This window comes from Bubalus kerabau, chromosome 15, assembly GCF_029407905.1.
Source record: "Bubalus kerabau isolate K-KA32 ecotype Philippines breed swamp buffalo chromosome 15, PCC_UOA_SB_1v2, whole genome shotgun sequence".
Taxonomy (NCBI): Eukaryota; Metazoa; Chordata; class Mammalia; order Artiodactyla; family Bovidae; genus Bubalus; species Bubalus kerabau.
In genome coordinates this window covers 62,343,410-62,359,722 of record NC_073638.1, presented here as the reverse complement: position 1 = coordinate 62,359,722, position 16,313 = coordinate 62,343,410, and the positions used below count along the sequence as shown (strand labels likewise).

Here is a 16,313-nt window from a genome sequence, read left to right as displayed (position 1 = left end):
GAATACGGGAGTGGATTGCCATTTCCTTCTCCAGGAGATCTTCCCGACCCAAGGACTGAACCTGGGTCTCCCGCATTGTAGGCAGATGCTTTACCATCTGAGCCACCAGGGAAGTCCTTATTCATCAGGATCAAATCAGATCAGTCACTCAGTCGTGTCCGACTCTTTGCGACCCGATGAATCGAAGCACGCCAGGCCTCCCTGTCCATCACCAACTCCCAGAGTTCACTCAGACTCACGTATATTGAGTCAGTGATGCCATCCAGCCATCTCATCCTCTGTTATCGCCTTCTCCTCTTGCCCCCAATCCCTCCCAGCATCAGAGTCTTTTCCAATGAGTCAACTCTTCGCATGAGGTGGCCAAAGTGCTGGAGTTTCAGCTTTAGCATCATTCCTTCCAAAGAACACCCAGGCCTGATCTCCTTTAGAACGGACTGGTTGGATCTCCTTGCAGTCCAAGGGACTCTCAAGAGTCTTCTCCAGCACCACAGTTCAAAAGCATCAATTCTTCGGTGCTCAGCCTTCTTCACAGTCCAACTCTCACATCCATACATGACCACAGGAAAAACCATAGCCTTGACTAGACGGACCTTTGTTGGCAAAGTAATGTCTCTGCTTTTGAATATGCTATCTAGGTTGGTCATAACTTTCCTTCCAAGGAGTAAGCGTCTTTTACTTTCATGGCTGCAGTCACCATCTGCAGTGATTTTGGAGCCCAGAAAAATAAAGTCTGACACTGTTTCCACTGTTTCCCCATGTATTTCCCATGAAGTGATGGGACCAGATGCCAATATCTTTGTTTTCTGAATGTTGAGCTTTAAGCCAACTTTTTCACTCTCCACTTTCACTTTCATCAAGAGGCTTTTGAGTTCCTCTCCACTTTCTGCCATAAGGGTGGTGTCATCTGCATATCTGAGGTTATTGATATTTCTCCTGGCAATCTTGATTCCAGCTTGTGTTTCTCCCAGTCCAGTGTTTCTCATGATGTACTCTGCATAGAAGTTAAATAAACAGGGTGACAATATACAGCCTTGACGAACTCCTTTTCCTATTTGGAACCAGTCTGTTGTTCCATGTCCAGTTCTAACTGTTGCTTCCTGACCTGTATACAAATTTCTCAAGAGGCAGATCAGGTGGTCTGGTATTCCCATCTCTTTCAGAATTGTCCACAGTTTATTGTGATCCACACAGTCAAAGGCTTTGGCATAGTCAATAAAGCAGAAATAGATGCTTTTCTGGAACTCTCTTGCTTTTTCCATGATCCAGCGGATGTTGGCAATTTGATCTCTGGTTCCTCTGCCTTTTCTAAAACCAGCTTGAACATCAGGAATTTCACGGTTCACATATTGCTGAAGCCTGGCTTGGAGAATTTTGAGCATTACTTTACTAGCGTGTGAGATGAGTGCAATTGTGCGGTAGTGTGAGCATTCTTTGGCATTGCCTTTCTTTGGGATTGGAATGAAAACAGACCTTTTCCAGTCCTGTGACCACTGCTGAGTTTTCCAAATATGCTGGCATATTGAGTGCAGCACTTTCACAGCATCATCTTTCAGGATTTGGAATAGCTCAACTGGAATTCCATCACCTCCACTAGCTTTGTTCGTAGTGATGCTTTCTAAGGCCCACTTGACTTCACATTCCAGGATATCTGGCTCTAGGTCAGTGATCACACCATCGTGATTATCTGGGTCGTGAAGATCTTTTTTGTACAGTTCTTCTGTGTATTCTTGCCACGTGTTCTTAATGTCTTCTGCTTCTGTTAGGTCCATACCATTTCTGTCCTTTATCGAGCCCATCTTTGCATGAAATGTTCCTTTGGTATCTCTGATTTTCTTGAAGAGATCCCTAGTCTTTCCCATTCTGTTGTTTTCCTTTATTTCTTTGCATTGAGTCCACCCCTAAATGTCACTTCCCTAGCTGAGGCTTCCCTGGAGGAATTTGTTGTCTTCCTCTGTGTTCTCACAGTGCCCTGGCCAGGTGCCTCTGGCAACTCCACTTGTTCATACATATATGAATATGTAGTTCATATTACACTTCAGTTACTGTCCAGTCTCTCCCCCTGACTAGGGAGGAAGCCTCCCAGGAAACAGGGCAACTGTATCATTCATCTCGATATCAACAAGACTGGTTCAGTGCTTGTTTGAGGGGAAAAAAAATCACTATTGAATGTTTAACCTGGCAAAAATTCCTATTTGAAAAGGACTTAAAGGGCTATTAGGAATCACTTCTGGTGGAGAGAGATGAGGACCTACTGGATGATGGATGTAACTTTGGAAAAAGAGTAGAACTTCAACAGCAAAAGCTGAGGAAGGTGTTTTATATGGAAACAAGAACAAGAGAAAAGACCCACAAATAGGAAAGTATAGGGGCATGTTGGGGCTTTCCTGGAGGCTCAGATGGTAAAGAATCTGCCTGCAATGTGTGAGACCTGGATTCTATTCCTGGATTGGGAACATCCCTTGGAGAAGGGTACAGCTACCCACTCCAGTATTCTAGCCTGGAGAATTCTATGGGCTGTATAGCCTATGGGGTCACAAAGAGTCAGACAAGACTGAGCGACTTTCATTTCACAGGGGCGTGTTGAGGAGTGAAAAGTCAATGATGATATATATTTTTTTATTGCTTGTCGATCATGCTTGGCACTGTGCTAATAAGCACATTTCATAATCAACCCTTAATTTTCACAACAACTTTGACAGGTAAGAAATTTAGGCTTAGAGAGTTTAAATAATTTGCCCAAGTCCTACACCTGAAGAGGAGGAATGAGATTCAAAAGGCATCCGATGGATTCCAGGACTGAGCTCTCAACTGTCCCACAGTCCTGTAGAGCTAGTTGTAGTTAATGACCGACCTTGATTTCTTTGATTTACTCTCTTCTCTGCTGGAAACTTTCCACATGCAAGGTCAATTTTTGTGTCTATATTACAGGTGCACTGAAATTTTAAATTTACCTTCTGCAGCTCGGAGATTGTTCAATGAAAAAGGGAAGGAAGTCTTCACCCTAAAAGAACTTCAAAGAGATGAACTGGTAAAAACATGACCATGAAACTAGGAATATTAATATACTGGTAGTATTAAAAGAAAAATATTTTTCGATATAAGACTTCAAGCACCATCTTTTCCTCCTTTTTTTTTTTCTCACAATTATCTTAATTCAGCAACCATCAGAAAGTAATACAAATAGCTTATTGTTGCGTGCTTTCTATGTGTCAGGCATGATTTTCAGGGCTGTATATGACAGAACTCATTTAATGCTCATCACAACCACCTTATAAATAAATGAAGGCAGAAAGTGGAGAGAACCAAATTATTGCCCATTTGTGATTTCTGCCCTGCTCTTTTAAGGAGGTAAAGTCTATATTGTTTTTGAGGTTTTCAAAATGTGGTTTTTTAACAATTTCTTCCTAAATGATAATTTCACCTTTTCAGAAAAAAAAAAAAAGAAAAAAACCTCATATCTAGTTTCTCACACACTCTTTGAGTTGCTTGGGTTTCCCAGGTGGCTCACTTGTAAAGACTCTGCGTGCCAATGCAGGAGACAAGGGTTTGATCCCTGGGTCTGGAAGATCCCCTGGAGAAGGAAATGACAACCCACTCCAGTATTCTTGCCTGGAGAATCCCATGGATGGAGGAGCCTGGTGGGCTACAGTCCACGTGGACACAAAAGAGTTGGACACAACTTAGTGACTAAATGTTTCAACAACAACAACAACAATTTGAGTGACTGTAGAATGCTAAGAAGTGAAAGGACTTTAGCTGCCTAGCCTTTTCTCCCACTTACGGAATTTGAAGTATCAGCTCGAGAAGAAAACCCACTTTGATGGATACCTGAAATTCTTTGAACAGAGAACCAAGCTTGTACCAAATTGTTAGAACTTGACTCAGGCTCTGAATGTCCCCTTGAAAGAGTTTTAAGCGCAAGTACCATTGACTAATATTAGAGGCAGCATGGCAGAGCAGAGAGCCTCTGTTCTTGGAGCTTGCTAGATTGTGTTTTGAACCCTAACTCTATCCCTGCCAAGTGTCTCGTTTGTTTCCTTCTAATATTTTTGTTTTTGCTGCTGTGCTTATTCACTGTGTTGTTTTGGAAAGAATTTAAGGTTGATGCAACAAAGCATACAATGCAAAAAGGTAAATCTAAAGATAAGTCACTGAGGCCACCAGGGCAGAGGGAGCAGGAGTGAAAGGAGAATGAGATGGAGTCAGGAGTGACTGTTAAAAGATCCTGCACATTTGCTAGAAATGAATCTGTCCAACTGTTCTGAGCCACTGACTCACGGAGATTGAAACATGAACAGTCACATGATTAAGTATGTCTGTGAGAGAAGAAAAACCTTGTTGATCAGAAAGAAGATGTTTTTCAGGAAACTTTCCCTGGGTCGACATAGAAAGTATGTGTGATTAGCGAGTGACCTCAAAAAAGGCAGCGTTGAGTTTCTTTTTTTTTTTACCAAGTCTTTCTCAATATATTACTCTATTTTTTCTCACTTCAAAGAAATATGTATTTATTTAAGGACATTTAGAAAGTACATATCAGCAAAAAGTAAAAGTATAATCCACCATCTCAGCATGTAGAAATGTCCATTAACAGTTCGATGCATATACTACAAGTTCATTCATACCAGTGGTTGTTGGAGTTTTCTGTGAAGTTTTCTGTGAACTGACACTTCCTAATATTCACAGGCCATATGGAATCTATTGAAATATCAACTCTGCCACTGTAGCACAAAAGCAGTCACAGATATGCAAATGAGTGGGTGTAGCTGTGTTCCAATAAAACTTTATTTACAAGAGCAGGCTGTGAGCAAGATTTGGACCTCAGCCCTCCCTGTAGCTCAGATGGTAAAGAATCTGCCTGTCATGCAGGAGACCCAGCTTCAATCCATGGGTCAGAAAGATTCCTTGGAGAAGGCAATGGCAACCCACTCCAATATTCTTGCCTGGAGCATTCCATGGACAGTCCATGGAGTTGCAAAGGGTTGGACACAACTGAGCAACTTTCATTCATTCATTCATTCATTCCCAGGTTGTGCAAGTGGTAAAGAACCAGCCTGCCAATGCAGAAGACATAAGAAACGTGGCTTTGATCCCTAGGTCAGGAAGATCCCTTGGAAAAGGAAATGGCAAACCACTCCAGTATTCTTGCCTGGAGAATCCCATGGATAGAGGAGCATGGCAGGCTATAGTCCATGGGGTCGCAAAGAGTCGGACAAGACTGAAGTGACTTAGCACGACATAGTTTACAAACCCCTGATTTATATGACTGCAAGGGGATCCAACCAGTCCATTCTGAAGGAGATCAGCCCTGGGTGTTCTTTGGAAGGAATGATGCTAAAGCTGAAACTTTAGCATCTAAAGTACTAAACCAGTACTTGGGCCACCTCATGCGAAGAGTTGACTCATTGGAAAAGACTCTGATGCTGGGAGGGATTGGGGGCAGGAGGAAAAAGGGACGACAGAGGATGAGATGGCTGGATGGCATCACCGACTCGATGGACATGAGTTTGAGTGAACTCCGGGAGTTGGTGATGGACAGGGAGGCCTGGCGTGCTGCGATTCATGGGGTCACAAAGAGTCAGACATGACTGAGCAACTGAACTGAACTGAACTGAACTGAATCCTCCCCCACATCCCTCCCTTCCTTCTTTCTTTTATCTCCTTTATTTTTTTACAACTTCTTATTAATATTTTGAATTAATTAAAGATTCATAGAGATTCATAGGAAGTTGCAAAGATATATGGAGAAGTACTTCTTTTAGTACAAAACCGTAGAGATCCATCAACTTTATTGCATTTATCAATAGATTGTGCCTTTTTATCACTGAGCATTATTGCGTTTATCACTGAGTATGGTGCCATAGTTTGTTTTGCCATATTTCACTTATTATAGGATATTTTGATTGTTTCCAGTCTGGGATATAATAATGCTGCCAGAAGCAATTGTATGAGATTAGAGACTTATTTCTTTTGTAGGTGTATGTTTCATGTGGTGAACATTGGATCAATCCTGACCTGTCCATTGCTCAGCAAAAGAAGCAAATCTTCCTAAGGAACTTAGCATCAGATATTTCTAAAATTCAAACCTTCTGCAGTATGCATAAGATAGAGGGTAAGCATTGGAATTATTTACCTTCTCTCTCTCTGTCTCTCTCTCTCTATATATATATAAATATATTTGTATATGTATACACACAGCCAAAAAAAACCTTTAATGATATGGCTTTTTAAAAAGAAATTTGCTTGTTTAAACAGATTATATTTCACCCCTGCATCTTACTATTTAGTGTTAGGCTAATTTTTATATTTAACAGAGTTGCGATTTTAATTCACACTGTACTTTGAATGTGCAAAGAAAACATACTTTATTTTGTCTTTAACAAAGTGGGCCTTCTTTGTGAACCCCAGGTACACCCCCAACAAGGAAAACTTTAAATGTACTGTTGGGTTTACATTTGTCCCATCCATTTAATTAAATAGGCCCTTTGTCGAAGGCTTTCTGTTTTCCCAGTCTCCAGACTCTCACTTTAGTTCTTCTCTAGGATGGAAGGAAGGAACTTGGGGCTGCAGATCTCCTGCTTTCTGGGCCCTGCTGGCCAAAGTCCATGGCTGGGTGACAGTGCCATTCTTCTGGCCCAGACAATGCTTTGGGTGGGCTAGTGCTTCCTACCTTCCCCCACCTCTCCTATGCTCTCTGCAGGCTGGTTGTGGCTGGGTAGCTGTCTCTGCAAACCTTGCCTACAATACCTTTTGACCCCTGGCTGGCAGCCACTTCTGCAAAGCTCCCCTGCATGGCTGTCAGTAAATCCTGGGTCATGGCTGCACCTCCCAGAAACCAGATCCAGCTTCACATAGATTGATAGGGTGAGGACAGCTCAAGAGGCAACTCATCACCGTGTCCTGAACAATGGGCAGTGTTTCCTCATGTAGCTAAGACACCTGTGGGAGGAAATCATGACACCCAGTGCTGGCTTTCTCCCTTTGTCTGTGTTCCACCACAGATTCCCTCAGGCCCAGAAATGGTAGGGTTCGTCCAGCTCAACTCTGAGATTAAAACTGTGATGAGTTAAATGGGAGCTAAGAGCCTTTAGGGAAAAAAAAAAAAATCCTAAATCATGACAGTGTCGTCCTGACCTGCATGCATAGTCTTGTTCTTGAATGTCAAAACTGTATTTGTACTTACACTTTCCTCTCATAATGTTGCTCATTTCCTCATGGTCTTCCATCTTCCCTGAAGGATACCCCGGGACCAGGACAAAGATCCTATACATAGAAAGGAAAAAGATAAAATGCATTAATATAATTTAAAATAGTATCTTAATGCATATATTGAACACCATATATTATGCTTTGCATGTGTCTCTCAAGGCATTGGGAACTTTCATTGAGGTGTCTGGGATCCCAGAGAATGATCTAAAGGCATATGTCTAGATAATGTAACCCATTTGAATAGTTACAATTTACAATAGCTAGCTTATTTTTGGAAAGACCTATTTTTAGCACTTTTGACTGAAAATATCTCGACAGGAAAGAATCTACAAAAATTGAATTAAGTGAAATTCAATTTATTAGTTTAAAGAGCAGCTATCAATTACACTTAGAATGTATTCTCTTAGACACAACAGCTGGAAAGTTTCTGCATTTTTATTTTAACACGTGTTTTCAAAATCCTAATGCTCTGAGATGATAACTAATACGTCCTTGCAATTTGTGCATTTTTGTTCAGCTCTTGTTTTAGAAGTCCAAAGTGACATTGTGTCTGGAGCCAAGCTTGCTGTGAGGAAACCAATTTTTGGAAAAGAGAAGCAAATTATAGAACCAGAGGAAAAACAAATGCAAAAAAATGCTTTAACATCAGAAAATGCTTCCAGTGAAATTCTGTACGTAATCAGTGTGGCCAGAAAAGCTACCTGTTCCTATTTGAACTTAGCTCATTAGCTCAGTAACAGTGCAGAGCCCATGCAGGGAACCCACATCAAGTTTGTGAAACTAATGGCATTTGAAGAGCTAGTATTTAATTGTTTCCTGGCAAAAGGATAGAGCTGGAGCTTCAGTGTTCAACCATCACAGTGATCTACTTTCAATAATTCTGTTATGATGCTACTATTTTTTTAATTTATTTTTTTATTGAGGGATAATTGCTTTACAGAATTTTGTTGTTTTATGTCAAACCTCCACATGAATCAATGATGGGTATACATATATCCCCTCTCTTTTTAACCTCCCTCCCATCTCTCTCCCCATCCCACCCCTCTAGGTTGATACAGAGCTCCTGTTTGAGTTTTTTAGCCATACAGCAAATTCCTGTTGGCTATCTATTTTACATATGGTAATGTAAGTTTCCATGTTACTCTCTCCATACATCTCACCCTCTCCTCCCCTCTCCCCATATCCATAAGTCTGTTCTCTATGTCTGTTTCTCCACTGCTGCCCTGTAAGGAAATTCTTCAGTACCATTTTTCTAGATTCCATATATATGCATTAGAATACAATATTTATCTTTCTCTTTCTGACTTACTTCATAGGTTCTTGGTTCATCCACCTCATTAGAACTGACTCAAAGGCGTTCCTTTTTATGGCTGAGTAATATTCCATCATGTATATGTTCCACAACTTCTTTATCCATTCATTCGTTGATGGACATCTAGGTTGCTTCCATGTTCTAGCTATTGTAAATAGTGCTGCAATGAACAATGGGATACATGTGTCTTTTTCAGTTTTGGTTTCTTCAGGGTATATGCCTAGGAGTGGATTGCTGGGTCATATGGTGGCTTTATTCCTAGTATTTTAAGGACTATCCATACTGTCTTCCATAGTAACTGTATCAATTTACATTCCCCCCAACAGTGCAAGAACATTCCCTTTTCTCCACACCCTCTCCAGCATTTATTGTTTGCAAACTTTTTGATGATGGCCATTCTGACTGGTGTGAGGTGATATCTCATTGTTGTTTTGATTTCCATTTCTCTAACAATGAGCCATGTTGAGCATCTATTCATGTGTTTGTTAGCCATCTGTATGTCTTCTTTGGACAAATATCTGTTTAGGTCTCTTTCCTACTTTTTGATTGGGTTGTTTGTTTTTCTGGTATTGAGTTGTATAAGCTGCTTATATATTTTGGAAATTAATCCTTTGTCAGTTGTTTCATATGCTATTATTTTCTCCCATTCTGAGGGTTGTCTTTTTACCTTGCTTATAGTTTCCTTTGCTGTGCAAATCTTTTTAGTTTAATCAGGTCCCACTTGTTTACTTTTGTTTTTATTTCCATTACTCTAGGAGGTGGGTCATAAAGGATCTTTTTTGATTTATGTCACTGAGTGTTCTGTGTATGTTTTCCTCTAAGAGTTTTATAGTTTCTGGTCTTACATTTAGGTCTTTAATCCATTTTGAGTTTATCTTTGTGTATGGTATTAGGAAGTGTTCTGATTTCATTCTTTTACACGTAGCTGTCCAGTTTTCCCACACCATTTATTGAAGAGGCTGTCTTTGCCCCATTGTATATTCTTGCCTCCTTTGTCAAATATAAGGTACCCAAAGGGAGCCTGGGTTTATTTCTGGGCTTTCTATCTTGTTCCATTGGTCTATGTTTCTGTTTTTGTGCCAGTACCATACTGTCTTGATGACTGTAGCTTTGTAGTATAATCTGAAGTCAGAAAGGTTGATTCCTCCAGCTCCATTCTTCTTTCTCAAGACTGCTTTGGCTATTCATGGTCTTTTGTGTTTCCATATGAATTGTGAAATTTTTTGTCCTAGTTCTGTGAAAAATGTCACTGGTAATTTGATAGGGATCACATTGAATCTGTAGATTATGTTTGGTAGTATAGTCATTTTCACAATATTGATTCTTCCTACCCAGGAACATGGAATATCTCTCCATCTGTTTATGTCATCTTTGATTTCTTTCATCAGTGTCTTATACTTTTCTGTGTACAGTTCTTTTGTCTCCTTAGGTAAGTTTATTCCTAGATATTTAATTCTTTTTGTTGCAACAGTGAATGGGATTGATTCCTTAATTTCTCTTTCTGATTTTTCACTGTTAGTATATAAAAATGCAAGTGATTTCTGTGTATTCATTTTATATCCTGCAACTTTGCTAAATTCATTGATTAGCTCTAGTAATTTTCTGATACTATCTTTAGGGTTTTCTATGTACAGTATCATGTCATCTGCAAATAGAGCTTTATTTCTTCTTTTCCAATCTGGATTATTTTATGTCTTTTTCTTCTCTGATTGCTGTAACTAGGACTTCCAGAACTATGTTGAATAATAGTTTGGAAAGTGGGCACCCTTGTCTTGTTCCTGATCTTAGGGGGAATGCTTTCAGTTTTTCACTATTGAGAATAATGGTTGCTGTAGGCGTATCATGTATGGCCTTTACCAAGTTGAGGTAAGTTCTTTCTATGCCCATTTTTTGAAGATTTTTAATAATGAAGCAGTGCTGAAATTATGAACAACCCAATTACAAGCACTGAAATCAAAGCTGTGATAAAAAATCTCCCAAAAAACAAAAGCCCAGGACCAGATGGCTTCACGAGAGAGTGCCTTCTAAAACTCTTTCAAAAAATTGCAAAGGAAGGAACACTTCCAAACCCATTTTATGAGGCCATCATCACCCTGATACCAAAACCAGACAAAAACAACACAGAAAAAGAAAACTACAGGCAGTATCACTGATGAGCATAGATGCGAAAATCCTCAACAAAATTTTAAATTCAGCAACATATCAAAAAGCTTATATACCATGATCAAGTTGTGTTTATTCCAGGGATGCAAGAATTCCTCAATATACACAAATCAATCAGTCTAATACACCATATTAACAAATTGAAAGATAAAACCCATATGATAATCTCAATAGATGCAGAAAAAGCCTTTGATGTTACTATTTTTAAAAAGACTAGAATCTATACATCAGTGTCTCTTTTGCTGTCTCGTACACAGGGTTATTGTTACCATGATGTATAGAACAGTCTTATGGACTCTGTGGGAGAGGGAGAGGGTGGGAAGATTTGGGAGAATGGCATTGAAACATGTAAAATATCATGTATGAAATGAGTTGCCAGTCCAGGTTCGATGCACGATACTGGATGCTTGGGGCTGGTGCACTGGGACGACCCAGAGGGATGGAATGGGGAGGGAGGAGGGAGGAGGGTTCAGGATGGGGAACACATGTATACCTGTGGTGGATTCATTTTGATATTTGACAAAACTAATACAGTTATGTAAAGTTTAAAAATAAAATAAAATTAAAAAAAAAAATAAAAAGACTAGAATCTTAGAACTGGGGATATTTATTTTAGGAGTTCATCATGTTTTGTTTCCATCAGCATGACTTTAGGAACAATTGTGTTTCTTACTTACTGGAGATTCCAGCTGAATGTATGTTAATGTAAGTTACCATCCTGCATTGCTGGAATAGCTTTCTGGTTGGTTTCTATCTCCATAATCTTCTCCTTCCAATTCACCTTCAAGTTTCGTCTGTGGACAATCATCTTTCTAAAGCACAATCCTTTTATACAGTTCTTCAATGGCTACCTACTGCACACAGAAAACAATGTTTAGTCTGCAATTTCAAGCCCTTCTGACCCTCATCCAGGCCTGTGTTAATCCTCATTCGTGCCCACATACCCATCTCCTCTCCATGCTTTTTCTTTCTGCCACGTGAGCGCCAAGCTCCAGCTCAGCAGCTGCAAGCTGTCAGCTGAACATGGCCTACTCCACTGATGCACTGCTGTAGGCCTGACCACATATTCATTTCTCTCCAACTGAGCCACCTTGACTTGCCCCATCCTCATTGGTGGAAGGATTCTTTATCATTAAATCAATCATGACAGTGATGTGCTAGCAATGTACTTATCAGATCCTTACCTTCTCTCTCACCAACAACTACCAACTTGGGAATTCCCCGAGGGCAGAAACTGTCACATGCATTCTGCGAAGACCAGGGAAACTGACTTTTGTCATCATTTACTGAATAAATGTAGGAATCATCGAATGAGTTTCCAAATTATGAAACCAGAAATAGCTGGTCAATTACCATTATAGTAATTGAGAATTAATTTATACATCATTGTTACCCATTGTTTTAAAACATTGTTTCTGTCCTCATGTATAAGAATATTAACTTTTATGTCAGTGATCAAACTTCCTCATTTTAGTGGGTAATTCATCTGGTCCTACATCCTGACACTAAAAAGCCACCAGAAAGGAAAGCCTTTCACAGAGAGAGTGATTTGACTTATATGATATCTTGCTCAATCATTAGGGAATGGGCCACAAGCTTTCCTAACATCCCCTCTTGTTGTTTTTCTAAAGAATGTTATTGTTTAGCCTCTGAGTTATTAGACTGTACTTTGGAAAAATAAACAGAAAATAAGAAAAAAGAAGTGATATCTTTGAGAGCAAAGATTTTTGTTCTGATTCATAGATTTCATCAAGGCCTGGAATCCTTGATCTAAAAGTGGTTGAGTCCATTAGACAAACAGTGCGGAAGCATGGTGACTATACCCAGTAATATTGCACTGTGTATTTGAAAGTCATTAAGGGAGCAGATCTTAAAGTTATTACAAGAAAAACAATCTAACAATCTGCAGGGATGTATGTTAACTACATGTATTTGTGGCGATCATTTCACAATATATACGAATATCAAATCATTATGTTGTACACCTGAAACTAATATAGTGTTATATGTTATACCTCAGGTTAAAAAAAAAATGATGTAGAAAAAAAAAAGATGTCCTGTATGTTATAGGCAGTATCTTTTAATCCAGTCTCTTCATGAATACTCCTAGTTGACAGGGAGATCACTATTGCACCAGGCAGCCCATTTTAATGTTGAAATAATGATTTAGAATGTCTCTATTCTATGAGTTCACCTGTTTAAAGTATTTGGAACTCACTGTCATTAATCTGGGTTGTATTTTTTCCAGGCTAACTTTCACTTGTTCTTTGAACCATTTCTGATCACTCGAACCCCTATCATCTTATATAAGTAAACACAAAATTTCCCTAGACTTTCTTACCTATGTTTGTATGGAGATTTTCACATATTGAAAAAAGAGGGGGAATAATTTAAGGAGGGACATCTGTAAAGCAAGAGGCTAGAATATAAATCTGGAAGGAACTCTTTTGATAGTTAGGTTTGGTGAAAAGATTTCTGATAAGAATGATAAGAAACAAAGTGGAAAAGAAATTCTGAGGGCACTAACCTCTGCATTGATGCTTTGTGGAAGAAAAGGCCTTCGGAGCCTGAAGTTTGAAAGGAATTTTCTCATTTCTTCAGTGCCTGTATCCAGGCCCTGGTCACCTCTTAAGCCTTAATGTGCAACCTTTCCCTTCACTTAGTATATGCCTGCCACACTAGTGTCTTTCTGTTCCTTGGTGAGCCATGTATGTTCTTGCCTTGGAGCCTTTCCACTTGTTCTCGAGTGTTCTCCCCTCAGGTCTTGACATGCCTGGCTCCTTCCCATTGTCCAAGGCCCAACTCTAACATCATTTCTCAGAGGAGTCTTCTCTGATTCCATTGCTAAAGTAGGTCCTACCTCACCCTACCCAATTTCTATCACAATTTCCTGTTTTATCCCACCTGTAACACTTATATTGCTTATTTATTCATTTATTTGTCTATTATCTCTCTTCTTCCCACTAGAATGTAAGCTCCTTGAGACTTTTTCACTGTCCTCTTTCACTTTCATTAAAATGCTCTTTAGTTCTTCTTCACTTTCTGCCATAAAGGTGGTGTCATCTGCATATCTGAGATTATTGATATTTCTCCCAGCAATCTTGATTCCAGCTTGTGCTTCATCCAGCCTGGCATTTCACATAATGTACTCTGCATGTAAGTTAAATAAGCAGGGTGACCATGTACAGCCTTGGCGTACTCCTTTCCCAATTTGGAACCAGTCTGTTGTTCCATGTCCGGTTCTAACTAGTGGACATAAATGAATCAATAAAGCAAGATGTTTGTTTAGGTGTCTGTTTTAATGGCTGTTCTAAAATTGACTGTACTGTACTTCATTTGCTTGGAAACTGAAGAGCATACAGACTGCCCTAGTTAGAAGATAAAACATCTCAACTTGGAGGAAAAATCTTGTTTACACCTTGCTGACTGTGTTAAAACTGACTTTATTTTTGTTGTTGGTCTATTTTCATCAAACAGATGAAGTTGGTGGGAAAGCTGCATTTTCTATTTTCAACACAAGATGGCACTATTTCTCTTTAACTGTTAATGAGATTTTTCTACTTGAGAAGCTGTTCCTGCTGAAGTTCTGAATGAGGCAGTTGTTACCCACCGATTTCATATCCACATGTAATACTTTTGCTACATTTGAAAAGTCTATGGCCTGCTCTTCTAAAGCAAGACTTGTGCCTGGAGACTTGGGTGCTTTGATACTTCTTGCGGTTACATCAAATAATCACAAGCACCTTGGTGACCACAACTTCCCCCAGAGAACTTTATTTACACTTATGCACATTTAGAGTGTTGAAGTATGTGAGCTCCTTTGCCTGTATATGTATCCTGCCTTCAGCAGAGCAGTCCCGTATTGTATCATGATCCCACGCAAGCAACTCTACCCTGAACTGAGCCTGGGAACTTGATATACTCACATCTGCATGGTGGCTATGTGTCTGTTCACGATTTCATCTAAATAAGAAGCCAGGAGGCCCGCTCAGTTATTCAGACTATGACTATTTAAGTGTTTTTGTATATTATTCTCTATCAAAACCTGGCATGTTTGTGCTGGTGCTATTTGAGTCTCTCTAGATTTTTCTACTGAGAGGAGAAGTTAATTAAGATTCCTTAACATTGCTTAATGAGTAAATTTTATGAAACCTAGTAATCTAGGCTGTCTGTTTCAGACAGAATTATGCCACATTTATGGAGTAGGCAAGAGTCTCATTACACATTTGTTATGAATTTCCAAAACTATTGAGTAGTCCTAATCTTATTTTTGCAATATAATACATATGGCCCCATTTTTTTCCTGAGTAAATATGACAGAGATGAATGCTGTTTATTATGTGATTGAGAAATTTTATTGGTAGCTTTGTATCAAAATTCTAAATTGTGTATTAGTAGGATGTGACTTTGCAATGTTAGGAACCATTATGGAAATATGATTTCCAGATCCACTAACATCCTTTAGGATACAATCAGACTGCTCCTCAGAGAACATCCTGTGAGTATAAATCAGAATTCTTAGACCTCTGTTTGCTTCTCCACCTTGATAGAGATTCACATGCAAGAGCCCATCTCAGAATGAAGGCTTGTCACACACTTCGCAGGTATGCCTGGCAGGAACCTTCTCATAACTTTGATGAGAATGACAGTCTTCCAAAGAAAATGGAAGACGAGCTCTTTGAAAATATGGAACCGGAGAAGAAATACAGGTAAAAAATTATAAGGGATTCCTGTTAAATATTTCTACCTGGTCTTAGGTTCACTCACTTTATTCCTGAAGATTTACATTACTTTTAGTTGCTATCTACATCAACACACACATTTCTGTGTTTCTTCTGATTTTGACTGAAGTATTTACAGGTACAGGTGGGAAGTACCTTCTCGCTTTAGCTGTATAGTGTAATTTCTTGTGTCTTTTTTGTGTAATTTTGTGTAATTTCTTGTGTAATTCACTTGTGTCTTTTGTGTAATTTTTTGTGTAATTCACTTGTGTCTTTTCTTTTAAAAGGTAAGCCCACCCATCTTTGCCTCCTGAGAACTTAGGACAGAGCCTATATTTTAGTGAAATGAGTATGTGAATGAAATTATGAATAAGCATGTAAAATCCCCTGATGTCTTTAAGAAATTAGTAAAATGCAATTTCTTGCCTTTTAATTTTATTTTTTTCTCTGGTCAATGTCCAATGAAATGACCAATCTATAGTACTTTTTATTATTCCATTATCTTTATGTATTTACTTAACATTACAGCAATTTACATAAATTAAACAGTTTCAGCTCTTCAACACTTAGCATTGGTCCATGCACAAAGTAGACTTAATAGACATTTATAAATTAATTGCTAATGTATTGTTATGTTTGGTAGATTTATTAAGTCTGTTTAATGCCTTAAGAGATATTTAAGTAAGACATTCTTTTAACTTGTTAACATATCATCATTTTGGTTTATAATATTCTATGAGCTGTTAGGGAAGATGGAAAAAGCTTGGAGAATGGGGTTCTATTTGCCAGGAATTCTGTAGATAGAGGATAGAAATGATCATCATTTGTTCAGAACTCCTCTGTTTCTCTCTGTTTTGATTTCTATTTGACCTGTTCTGCCTCCTACTTCTTTTTCTCTTTAAATGATCTAA

General features: G+C 38.9%; 1 protein-coding gene across 1 annotated transcript in view; it reads left to right on the top strand.

Moving 5' to 3' along the window:
• DCDC1 (doublecortin domain containing 1) overlaps positions 1-16,313 on the top strand; it is a 477,869-nt gene that overhangs the window by 411,597 nt on the left and 49,959 nt on the right. The window contains exons 22-25 of the mRNA XM_055549196.1: positions 2,929-3,028; positions 5,974-6,109; positions 7,724-7,877; positions 15,232-15,390. Coding sequence (XP_055405171.1) covers positions 2,929-3,028; positions 5,974-6,109; positions 7,724-7,877; positions 15,232-15,390 — 549 coding nt within the window. The remainder of the gene's footprint in view (positions 1-2,928; positions 3,029-5,973; positions 6,110-7,723; positions 7,878-15,231; positions 15,391-16,313) is intronic.